The sequence below is a fragment of the Mercenaria mercenaria genome, chromosome 16, assembly GCF_021730395.1.
Source record: "Mercenaria mercenaria strain notata chromosome 16, MADL_Memer_1, whole genome shotgun sequence".
In the NCBI taxonomy this organism is placed as follows: domain Eukaryota; kingdom Metazoa; phylum Mollusca; class Bivalvia; order Venerida; family Veneridae; genus Mercenaria; species Mercenaria mercenaria.
In genome coordinates, this window is record NC_069376.1 from 68578678 (window position 1) to 68591990 (window position 13313).

Genomic DNA, 13313 nt, shown 5'->3' on the forward strand with positions numbered 1-13313 from the left:
TCAAATATGAAATACTTATCCTTATTTTGAATAACCTTCTTCATGTCCTACATGTTTCTACAACAGTCTTTCCTGGGTATCAAAAATCCTATGATAGCATTTTATATTTCATAGGGGGTTTAAAACCACTTTATTACAGAACTTCATTCAGCCGACAGTTTACCCAATAGCATGGTCAGATGGTCAGTTATTCCTTCCGTCATGAAATTACATAGAAATATTTGAACAGTAATGTACCACAGATATTTCTATAACCTTTCATGCTAAATTGTATAAACAGAGAAAACCATACTTTTATTTTTAATACACTAATATAAATGGAATGCAAGTGCTTGACCAAACTTACTACATTTGCAGACATTGCATCTCACAAACCTAAAACGTTCTTGAATATTAAGCAGTATTAGAAATTAGAAAATATTGACTTTTAGCCAACTGAAAATATCTCATTTTACAGAAACACTTTCAAGTCCTGTAACAGGTAAAGAGACAGACATAGAGGAGAAAAATCATGAAGTCTAGACAAATTACCTAGTATTCATTTTTTTTACCATGGTAACCATCTCCATGCGACTGTGCAATCAATACTTTTGCTTAGTTAATGTAAGTCTCATCACATTTCACTTGCTGAGGCTTTATGTAATTTTTGGCAGTATTTTAAGTTACGTAATTGTGGTGAATTAACCCATCTGTATTCTGCTTCAGACTAAACTTTGTTCCCCAGAAGTAACTGTCAACTTTTCCATATGAATCAGATCTGGAGGATAAATGAATTCAGTACCATCCAATTCGCTCTCCTTACTCTGTAGACTGTACAAGTTTTCAAACCTGACAAGTCTCAGCATTAGCCAATCAGTTCAGTAGGTAGAGCACAAAAATGCCATTTAAGAGGTAACAAGTATGATTCCTAGGTTAAGGTGGAATAATGCCCTCTGTGATGATGACTAGAGACAGTATATCTGTAGTCAATAAGCCTCCAACTCTGATTCAGAAGTTGCTAGTCAATCCCTTAGAACAGCATACAATTACAGTAGGCTGTTTATGTTAATTGACTGTTAACATCATAAATATCTAAAATATTGCTGAATATGGTTGTTCAACCATATCAAACAAAGGAAAAAAAAAAAAGTCTTAAGGACTTTGATAAGAAACTGTGTCCCTTCCAAATGCCAGTTTTGGATTGCAACCATACTGAACTGATCAAAACTGACTACAAGTATAACTGAAACAAAACCGTATAGAGTAATCGTTATCCATGCACAGTACTGAGTGACCAGTACAAGTTCTTGGTGAGTACTAAAACAAAGTTTAACTTATACAAAATTTACCTTTCTTTAATGAAAATTTAACTAAGTCACATGATTTACAGTAATTACCATAAACTATTTACATAGCACATAACACTTCAAGACTTTAACACTAAAAAATTGCAAGCCCTAAAAGTAATACAGAAATAAATCACATCTTATTTTCCCCTTAGGCATGCAAATCAGCAAGACTGTGTTCATAATTGTCCATACCTTCAAAGTTGTGAATTTGAACAGAACTTCAACAATTTACTTAAATTACACGTACTGGCTAAAAATAACACTCCAGAAAGCATATTATAGAGTTTGGTTTAAGACACTAATTTCATATTAAAGTGAAACCCCTTCAATTTTTACATTATTTCAAATTATTCAAGGGCCATAACTCTGGTCTATCTGTGTAAAATCCAAATTAAAACACCAAGGGCACAACTTCACATACTGAATAACAATCCTGTGAAGTTTGAACAAAGTCAAATCTAAGTGCCCCTCTCAATTATTTTTTAAGGGGGGAGGGAGGGGCACAAAAATGTTTTGATTACTACAATTTATTTCTCCTCTACTTCTACTTATGCCTGTGCATGTCCTGTCTCAATATAGTTATTAACTAATAATGACATGCAATAGATTCTGGAAACACTGCCACCTTTTACAATCTGTTGGTGGGTGATTGTCTTTGCAGGTTTTAACAACTCCTACATCAAACATAACCCTGTGGACCTTCTTTCATGGTGGTTGTAGGGATGGTGTGTGGTGGGGTAGAAAGCTGCATCTTCTAAAAAGTAAGGTAAGACAATAATCTGTCATATTTCTTTTTAAGTCCCACCATTGATGGGCAAGTTGCAGACCAGACAAAAACTGATTGAAACAAGTTTGAACCCAGTGTGTGACCTTGAACCTAGTGTCAGTGACCTGGGTCTTTGACCTGACTGAGTTCATCTTGCACAAATCTTTGGTAAAATATTATATTAAAATCATGAATTATACACCAAGCATAAAAGTGACAAATATGACCTTGTGAATCTTTGTGGCATCTTTAAATTTGGAGACGATTAATTGTGACAAGATTAATAGACCAAACAATAATACTCATATGCACAAAGCAAAAAGTCAACTAGAACATAAAAACATAGATCTAAGTGGTTCATACAGCTTGTTTCTGAGGTTTCACCATTATAAAAAGTACATAATTTGTTTTGTTTGCTTTTGGTTTAACGCCATTTTTCAACAGTATTTCAGTTATGTAATGTCGGGCAGTTAACCTCTGTACCAGTACAAACCTGTTCTCCGCAAGTAACTGCCAACTTCCCCATATGAATCAGAGGTGGAGGACAAATGATTTCAGACACAATGTCTTATATTAAATTATCACGGACAATATAAGGCCCGCCCGGGTATTGAACTCGCGACCACACGATCTGTAGATCTGCGCTCTCTCTTTTGAGAAAAAAAAAAAAAAAAGTACATAAAACTGATGCTTAACATTTCATATATTAAAACATACTGTGTACTGACAATAAAATTCTAAAACAACACAACTTCTGGAAAGAATATAGACTAAAAGTTTTTTAACACTTCAATAACGAGAGCTCAAAAAACAGAGTACCGGTACATGGGCAACACCAACTCCAGCCAAATGGAGATAACCCATTAGCACATCTGAATATTTTCTGTTAACAGTTAACTCCCCTACTGATATCCACAGCTTCTAATGACATAGTGTGAAACCTTCTTTGAACATTCTTTTCTTCCATACATTAAAATTTAGTAAAGAAGTTACTATTTCAGTCCATGTTTGGTTAAAATCTGTTGAAACAAGAGCACCGCCTTGCGGGTGCTGACGCTCATCTGATTTTTTTTGTGTGATAGAAATATTGTCCTACCCGTGATTTTCTAAGTCTAAAAAGGGCCATCATTCTTGCAAAAAGCAGGATAGAGTTATGTTTTTTGATGTACAGTGTCCACTTATGATGGTGAAAAACTGTTGAAAGTTTTAAAGCAATAGCTTTGATAGTTTATGAGAAAAGTTGACTTAAACATAATACTCAACCAAGAAAATGATTTTCTAAGTCCAAAAGGGGCAATAATTATTGCAAAAATCAGGATGGAGTTACGCTGCTTGCTGTACAGGGTCAGCTTATGATGGTGAACAAGTGTTGCAAGTTTCAAAGCAATAGCTTTGATAGTTTAAGAGAAAAAGTTGACCTAAACATAAAACTTAACCAAGAAATCTGATATTTTCTAAGTCCAAAAGGGGCCATAAATCTTGCAAAAAGCAGGATGGAGTTATGTTTCTTGCTGTACAGGGTCAACTTATGATGGTGAACAAGTGCTGCAAGTTTTAAAGCAATAGCTTTGATAGTTTAGGATAAAAGCTGACCTAAACATAAAACTTAACCAAGAAAACTGATTTTCTAAGTCCAAAAGGGGCAATAAATCTTGCAAAAAGCAAGATGGAGTTATGTTTCTTGCTGTACAGGGTCAGCTTATGATGGTGAACAAGTATTCCAAGTTTCAAAGCAATAGCTTTGACAGTTTGGGAGAAAAGTTGACCTAAACATAAAACTTAACCAAGAAATCTGATATTTTCTAAGTACAAAAGGGGCCATAAATCTTGCAAAAAGCAAGATGGAGTTATGTTTCTTGCTATACAGGGTCAGCTTATGATGGTGAACAAGTATTCCAAGTTTCAAAGCAATAGCTTTGATAGTTTAGGAGAAAAGCTGACCTAAACATAAAACTTAACCAGGCAACGCCGACGCAGACGCCGACGCCGACGCCGACAACCGCTCAAGTGATGACAATAACTCATCATTTTTTTTCAAAAAATCAGATGAGCTAAAAAGAAAGTGCTATAGCTAAGACAACAAAATATTAAATGCTAAATATAACTGATCATTATGGAATGTTATGGCCAAGCCATTATGAAACTGATTTCTATTTATACATAATGTTACTTTTGATAAAATCTGCTGAATGGAAGTGTTTTTTAGTCCAAAAATAGAAGTTTATTATGATCAACACTTGGTAAAAAGTGCTCAGAAATGTCCAAGAAAAACTTAGGCTCGTGTATGTTGAAGAAAATTAAGACTGTGAAGACAATAGTCAAAAGAACAATGTTATAGCAGAGAATGACATATCATGTTTTGAAATTTTATCCATCTGTTTGTTTTGGGATGAATATCATTTTTAACAGAATCACTGTGACTGTGCATTGGCCTGATTGTGTTCACATACTTTCTCTACAATTAGTTATTTTCAGTCACAGAAACATGCATCAAAAGTGGAAGGTAATATAACACAAAGACAATGTTAACAGCAATGTCAAAAACTATGAGAAAATTCAAATCAATCACAAAAAAATCAGTTTAGGAATTGCTGAACTCTGACCTCATCATCAGTGTATCTCTGTACAGCACTTTTGTGTTTGCTATGATTAACTACTCTAACAGTTCACTCTTCAAAAAGGAGACATGCTTATCTTACACGTCAAAAATCTTTTACTTTGTGAACAGTCAAGAGCTGTAACTCAAATTGTGACAAAAATAAGACATGTCTTCTCTGTCTCATCTATCTGATACAGTAACTGTTGTAGGTGCTATCTGAAGCATGTGCAACTGTCGTTGTTTTCAAGAACTGTTGTCATGTAATTGGAAAAATTGTGGAGTTCTTCAAACCCAGTGCAAATTTTATATCCATCATAGGACTGTTGTTTCCAAGACAGCTTCTACACCATGTCTTTTTACACAAAAGAAAAATGCAAATCCGTTGTCTCTGTACACTTTCATTGTTGCTCAGATACTTTGTTGAACTTCCTTGTAGTGAAAATTACCTTCTGGAAAAAGGAAATTTCTTCTTAAAGTAATATGGTTTTCTAAAGGTTTTCTTGCGCGAATAGAATTTTTTGCCCATGTTCTTATTCACAAAAAATGATACATTTTTCGGCAGATTTGACAGTACTGGAACGATTGAAATATTTCTGTTCAAGATAGACACTAAGCCTCCTTTCAAGACGGGCATCATTTTGATAATCCCTTCTACGGTTATTTCAAACTCTCCATTTTTCGACATTTTGAACACGTTACGATCCATCAAATCCAAGGCTGGGTAATGAATATAATGGCCATTTCCTTCTAAAATGTATGTTGCTATTTCATCATTAACTGCCACTCTCACAGAATTTACACCCCTGGATTTAGGAAGCAACTCGCTCCATGCCAATTTCACACCAGGAAACTGCTCCAATATACCATCGATCATATCCATAGCAACGCCCTTGAAATTCAGCCTTGACAATTTTTCAAGGTCATTCACACCAACGTGTAAAACAATGCAATCAGGCTTTGTTTCCTCAATCTTCATTTTGGCAAGTGTTGGTAAAACATCTCGCAGGCAAAGACCTCTAGTGCAATTCCAAACCACCGAGATATTATGGTGACCAAGTCCGAAGTCTGACCCGTAATTTGCAGAATCGGCACTGTATTGCTGTAAGGCTTTCATTTCGTCTGTACCGATAATCCAGACACTTCTTCTTCCTGAATGTTCACTCCGACCTGAAAATAAAAGATACAGAATACAAAAGTTGACATGTTACTGTTGGAAAGTCTCATCTCATACTATTTATCAAAGTTAGTAGACAGAAAAAGTTTTCAGTTAATTATCATTGCATATTTGAGCATAGCAGTCTGTTTCTCTTTCAAAATATTGTTAAACTGTAAGTGGAGAATAAAAGTTGGCTAGTTGGTTTCTATTACATATTCTAACATGATATGCACCAATTGCTAAAGAAACACTGAAACCATCAAGACTCTACAACAAAATATACTTGGCTGTTTTATTTTACCATGTCTACAAATTCTACCTCTATTCCATTATATATTAACTATTCTAGTGACAAATGGTTATAAAAAAATCTAACTAGAAATGTGTCCATGGGACACAGATGCCCCCACTACATGACAAAGGACACAATATTTTTTCCTAGGTCAGGGGCCATAACTTCTACATTACTGAATGAATCTGGACGCGAAACCCCAGGTGCACAACTGCATATGCTGACCAACATTCCTGTAAACTTTGGTGACTCTAGGTCAAATACTTTTGGAGCTATGCACGACACAACATCAAAATGACCAATTTTTAACTAAGTCAGGGTCCATAACTCCTACATGACTGAATGAATCCAGATGCAAAACCCAGGTGCACATCTGCACATGCTGACCAACATTCCTGTAAACTTTGGTGACTCTAGGTCAAATACTTTGGGAGCTATGCACGACACAACATTAAAATGACCAATTTTTAACTAAGTCAGGGTCCATAACTCCTACATGACTGAATGAATCCAGATGCAAAACCCAGGTGCACATCTGCACATGCTGACCAACATTCCTGTAAACTTTGGTGACTCTAGGTCAAATACTTTTGGAGCTATGCGCGACACAACATTAAAATGACCAATTTTTAACTAAGTCAGGGTCCATAACTCCTACATGACTGAATGAATCCGGACGCGAAACCCCAGGTGCACAACTGCACATGCTGACCAACATTCCTGTAAACTTTGGTGACTCTACTTCAAATACTTTTGGAGCTACGCGCAACACAACATTAAAATGACCAATTTTTAACTAAGTCAGGGTCCATAACTCCTACATGACTGAATGAATCCGGACGCGAAACCCCAGGTGCACAACTGCACATGCTGACCAACATTCCTGTAAACTTTGGTGACTCTAGGTCAAATACTTTTGGAGCTATGCGCGACACAACATTAAAATGACCAATTTTTAACTAAGTCAGGGGCCATAACTCCTACTGAACTGAATGAATCTGGATGCGAAACCCCAGGTGCACAACTAAACATGCTGACCAACATTCCTGTAAAGTTTTGTAACTCTACGTCAAATACTTTTGGAGCTAGGCGCGACACAACATTCTCGGACGGACGGACAGACAAGGGCAAATCTATATGCACTCCTAAACAAAGTGGGGGCATAAAAAACATAAATAGTTATAATAAAATGTTTATCTTGTGTGCAGTGCCATAAACATATTTTGACCTTCGAAATTCTTAACAACTTTCTTAGATATGAATTGTTTCTTATACATGAATAATAAATTCTTAACTTGAACAGGCGTGATGCCATGAAAGTATGATGTCAAAACGATGTGACATCACAAGCAACATAAGATTATAACAATGGGTCAAAATTTAATAACAAAATCTCTGCATATTTTTTTATCTGAAAATTCTATTCACAGTGTGGAAGTTGCTTGATTACTAGTTTATAAATACTCCTCTAAATTTGAATTGCTCTGCTTTCTTTCAGTGTGTGAGCTGTAACTGCCTTTGGACCAAATGCTAAAATGTAGTTAAACAGTTTGTACAAAGTTAGTTGATGTCTAGTATGGAACTAAGTGTTCAAATAATTTTATCAGTTTTGCACATCCAAACTCCTGCCTATTTAGTTTATCTAGGCAACGGTCATATGAGAATATTAAATTACTCATGCTTGGTACTCATGATTAATCACACATCTGAACTTCTGCCTATATTCTGTTAAATGATAAAAAATAGGGCCATAGAGTACACTTTACTTTCAAAATGTTTCATTCAAAATCTGAGAACAAAAACTGGCTAGCATCCATTTAAAATTGTTCATCAACATAACAGTTACTGTTACTGCAATTTCTTTCCAATGTTTCAGAATGGTCACCCATACACACAGCTTTAGACTTTTACATGTCTTTTGGTCAAAATTAGAAAAACAAAATCTAGTTGTAAAAGTTAGCCTTTATCTCAAGTCCATGTCTTACAAACAGATTAAATACTCAATAAGTACTTGGGGCCTCCGTGGCCGAGTGGTTAAGGTCGCTGACTTCAAATCACTTGCCCCTCATCGATGTGGGTTCAAGCCTCACTCGGGGCGTTAGAATTCTTCATGTAAGGAAGCCATCCAGCTGGCTTACGGAAGGTCGGTGGTTCTACTCAGGTGCCCGCTCGTGACGAAATAATGCATGGAGGAGCACCTCGGTCTTCCTCCACCATTAAAGCTGGAAAATTGCCATATGACCTATCATGTGTCAGTGCAACGTTAAATCCAACAATAAGTACTTACTTTTACCTGTTGACCTAGAAGGTGGACCTCTGTTATCATGCCAGTTTGATAAGGAATCATCTAAATCACCTGCACCATCGAAATATTCAGGTCCTGGATAGTCATTGCCCTCGTTATCTGAAACTTGCTCGAAATCATCTGTTATGCTTCGACGCTTGACTTCCTTGTGATCAAAATCGCTATCAGTTGAGCGATGTCTCTTTCTCTCCAACAAATCATCACTACGTAGCCTCTGCACACTGTCCCCTGTACGTTGACCTGTATTGCTCCATTCTGATGTACCTGCTCTTGAGTGACTACCTCTATTGTGATTAGCATAGTCTACATTTTGTCTAGAGGGTGAAGACTGAACTCTCTGCAAATCTTCGTTGGAACGATGCAGATCACCGCTGACATGCTCAATTGCCTGTTTCTCAGAATTCAGTGGTACATTGCATACACTACAGTGACCCCATGCTGATCTCTTGCCATATTTTAATGCATCATCAGGAGGGAGTTCTAGATCATCTGAAAGTATAACAACAATGTTTATCCTTCATGTAGTTGCTCTTCATCTTTGGCAACAATTCATAGGCCTTAAAACTGATGTACACGACTTATCGATTTCTCACTTTACACCTTTCCTATGAAATACTCCAATACTTATAAATACATGAAGACGAAAATTCTTAAGAGCTGCAGTTGCAGAACTTTTCTAAAGAATGAGCTAAGTTCCTTTTCTGTTTGGAGTCTTCTGGTAGGTGAAGCTAAAATGTATGTTTTTTCCACAGCTCTCCTGACACAACATCTTAATGTAAGTAAGTCTGTAAATAAGCTGGTCACCATTATGTATTTACAAGTTTCATTGCCATTTAGGCAGAATACTTTTTTAATCAATGTTCACCTGCTAATGTTCCTGGATATTGCCACCAGTACAATCTTATTTTCCGACAGTATCTTGTCTTAAAAACTTCCGACTGGCTTACAAATGATATACATTTGTCTTAATTTGGAAATCATAATCAAACCTGTCCATCTAAAACAAAGCCTCTCTCTTTCACCTTACTGTAACTGTCATGGTGTGGAAAAATTACAATGCACAATGAAAATGGTGCCCATTTTAAAGGTTACTCATTTGTAAGAAAAATATGTTCCTTCATTACACTTTCTAATCAAACACTGATCAGATATTGTGTATGTGTAAAGGAGTTACTCTAGCAAAGTCCAAACTTATGCAGACTTACCTGCAACTGTGCTTTGTCCCAGGCGGTCTAAATATTTGACTGAAATAAAACATGTCCTGTTTCAAACACAAAAAAACACGAATGAAGTATATTATGTAAGTAAATGCAGACAGATTTTCTTCACAAATTTTTCATGTATTTAAAATCTTTGTTCTGCATACTTTGTTATGTTCATCTTGAATACTTAAATAACAGAATTTAAAGTAATTAACTTGATTTAAATTTGCGAAAACTGATTTAATACACATGGAATTTTGCCATGAAATAGTATTATTTCCTTTTTGCACATTACATTATAATTTCTAACTGCATTTTTTTTTTTTTGGCAAAAAGACCACAAATTCTTTTGTAGTCTTAAAGCGGCATGCCTCCAGATGGTTCGACAACAAAAATTAATAGAATTTTTTTTTTTTAGATATCTTGAAATAAATGCTATATTTCTTAAGAAGGCTTTAAATCTTAATTACAGACAAACTTTGTTATGGAAACATATGAGAATTTGCTGGTTTTACTACTTTTTACGATGAAAATCTAAAAGCGTTTGTCACGCTTTTACTCCAGTTAAACTGTCTCGATTATAAATATCCATATTTTGAAGTCATTATTCACTACTTTAGCTATAGTGCTATTGGTTACGACGACGGGAAAATGCCTTTATTGCCACGGCAGTCCAGGGTTTGATTCTCGAAGCGGTCATCTTTTTTTCTTGATTTGGAATTTTAAAAATATTTTAGAAACAAAAATTCATATTCTAATGTTCATAATATGACCAAATTTCAATTTGAAAGAAAGATTATTTTTTAGCCAAATCTGGAGGTCAGTGCCTTTAACAATTTTGATTAATTCAAAATTAACAGAAATGTTCATAAATAATTTGTAACTACATCATTTCCATTGCAGTTTTCATTAACTCAAAGGTAACTTTGATTGACAGGATTTAATGCTATTTAAAAGCAGTCTTATAGCTATGAACAGTGCTCAGTTAACCTTACTTTTATCTAGACTACCAGTATGTACCAATTTTCTTCAGTTAAATCATTTTACTTTCGGGCAAGAAATCTTATGGTTTAGGCTAAAACAATTTTCTTATTGGCGCACTTGCGGACAAAGTGAATGTTAATTTTCCTTATTCCCAGGGATTATATGTCATGGACTGAAAACAGCAAACAAAACAAACAAACAAAAAACACCCAAAAATTATTCCCCCCCCCCTCACCCCCCATGAATATTTAAGAAATAATTTATAGCAAAAGAGTGTTTTAACACTATTTATGCACAATAGGCTGTTATACGTTGGGCTCAACAATTTCACAAGGGCGCAGCCCGAATGAAATTATTTGTACAACGTATTACCGCCCGAGTGTATAAATAGTATTAAAACACGGTTTTGCTACAAATTATTTTGATTCTAATATGCCCTTAATCTAAAACATTAGACAGAATATAGTAGCACTCTTCCTTGGTCGCAGCAAAAACATCTGATGTCACCTCACGTTAACGTGACGTCATTCTAGCTTAAGAATATTTTAACAGAGAAAAGACAATTAGAATATTGATTACACAGTGCGTGTCTTGAGACTTTAACCCTTACTATGCTAATTTTCTAAAATGAATTTGTCTATCTTTCCAGGACAGTACCATTAACTGTTAAAAAGGGTGCTGACCAAAAAGATACTGACTGAATGGCGAACAGTGCAGATCTTGATCAGTCTGCACAGATGTAAAGGCTGATCATGATCTACGCTGTTCACAAAGGCATAATCAGTCGTGTCCAGCATGATAAGGGTTAAAACATCTGCACTAGTATTTTAGGTTATAATTAATGTTTAAACTCTCCATAACCTCACTGAAAGAACTGATTTACCTTGTAAATATTGTTTCATAACGGCACCCAAGGACAAATGTATTAATAATTTCACAGTAACTGGCAACCTCTCCACAGGACTCACAAGTGGAGGTAGAGTGACTTCAGACATGCTGTGTAGTTGTCATAGAAAATGAACACCAAGCCCTCAGGTTCATGTATTGTGACTAATGCTTAACATACCAGTGGTCATATTTATTTCTAACTTTTAAACACTTTTTTTACAGACATTGCAACCTCTTTCATCTGAATAGCCTCAGAACAAGACGTTTTAAGGTTGGAGGGGTTTTCTGTTCAGAGGGGTGTTTTAGGTGGAATGTGCTCTATATAGTGTGAAACAGTTGCATAATTACATGGAAATATGGTAAAACTAGAGCTATCACTAAAGGTGATGAATGTACCCCCCCACACACACTGACACAGTACATTGCAATTTGACGCACACAAGACTGCATAATAATGTGGACTGTATGTACAAACACTCTATGTATATAGTATAGTAACAAAAAATATAGTCCCATAACTCTGCAGAATATTTTTCTGAAAGAACCTAACATGCACCATGCACAAGTAACATTGGTACTGATCACTTGTGTGAAGTTTCATTAAATTGTGTGCAATGGTTCGGGAGATTAGGCGCGCACAAGATTGCATATGCAGACTCCGATGTATATAGCATAGTAACAAAAAACAAAGTCCCATAACTTTGCAGAATATTTATGTAAAAGAATGTAATATGCACAATGCACAACTAGGGTTGGTACTGACCACTTGTGTGAAGTTTCATTAAATTGTGTGTAAGAGTTCAGGAGATTAGGTGTACACAAGATTGCACATGCAGACTGTATGTATATTGTATATATATATATATATAAAAAAAAAAAAAGTCCCATTCATTTGCAGATTTTTTTTCTGAAAGAACTTAACATGCACCATGCACAACTAGGGCTACTATTAATCACTTGTGTAAGTTTCATTCAATTGTGTGCATGTGTTCAGGAGATTAAGTGTGCACAAGATTGCATATGCAGATTCTATGTATATAGTATAGTAACAAAAAACAAAGTCCTGTAACTCTGCAATTTATTTTTCCTAAAGAACCTAACATGTACCATGCACAACTACTGTTGTTACTGATCACTTGTGTGAAGTTTCATTAAATTGTGTCATGGGGATGAGGACATTTGGTTCGCACAAGATTGCATATGCAGACTCAATATATATAGTATAGTAACAAAACAAAGTCCCGTAACTCTGCAAACTTTTTTCGGAAAGAACGTAACATGCACCATTCACAACTACTGTTGTTACTGATCACCTCTGTTTCATTTAATTCTGTCAAGGGGATGAGGAGAGTTGGTGTGCACAAGACTGTGTCTACTGATGGACAGACACACAGATGGACAGACAACCTGAAACCATTGCCCAGTTAACATATCTCACTGCCTGGTCACTTTTAAACACAAGCCAATAATGACCGGTTTTGATCATGCACATAGGCATACGTATTTGAGAAAATCCATAATGTATAGTCATGAATAAAGTTAAACTGGATCATTTAAAAAGCAACTGTCAAACTGTACTTATGTTTTCCAGCACAACAAGTTTTGTAAACTTAACAGTTTATTCAGACGGTAAAATATCGCTGACTCAAATACCACCAGTTTTATAATGCAAACTTCCATTTTATGTCCTTTCAACTGACAGTTATTGAAAGAAAAAGAGTATTTTGGATGACATCTATAAAGAATAGTCAATACTTAAGTGTCAGAGAAAGGAAGATATTTTGTGTTCATGT

General features: G+C 35.5%; 1 protein-coding gene across 3 annotated transcripts in view; it reads right to left on the reverse strand.

Moving 5' to 3' along the window:
- The window catches only part of LOC123540632 (serine/arginine repetitive matrix protein 1-like), a 51777-nt gene that overhangs the window by 16546 nt on the left and 21918 nt on the right, over positions 1–13313 (reverse strand). Inside the window, exons 9-11 of one of the 3 annotated variants that reach the window (XM_045325837.2) lie at positions 9652–9690; positions 8429–8935; positions 1320–5860 (exon numbers count right to left, since the gene is read on the reverse strand). The exons of 1 other annotated variant lie outside the window; for it this stretch is intronic. In XM_045325837.2, coding sequence (XP_045181772.2) covers positions 5136–5860; positions 8429–8935; positions 9652–9690 — 1271 coding nt within the window. In that variant the 3' untranslated portion in view covers positions 1320–5135. Of the gene's footprint in view, positions 1–1319; positions 5861–8428; positions 8936–9651; positions 9691–13313 lie in introns of those variants that run through there. One more of the 3 variants, XM_045325838.2, reaches the window with a different exon arrangement.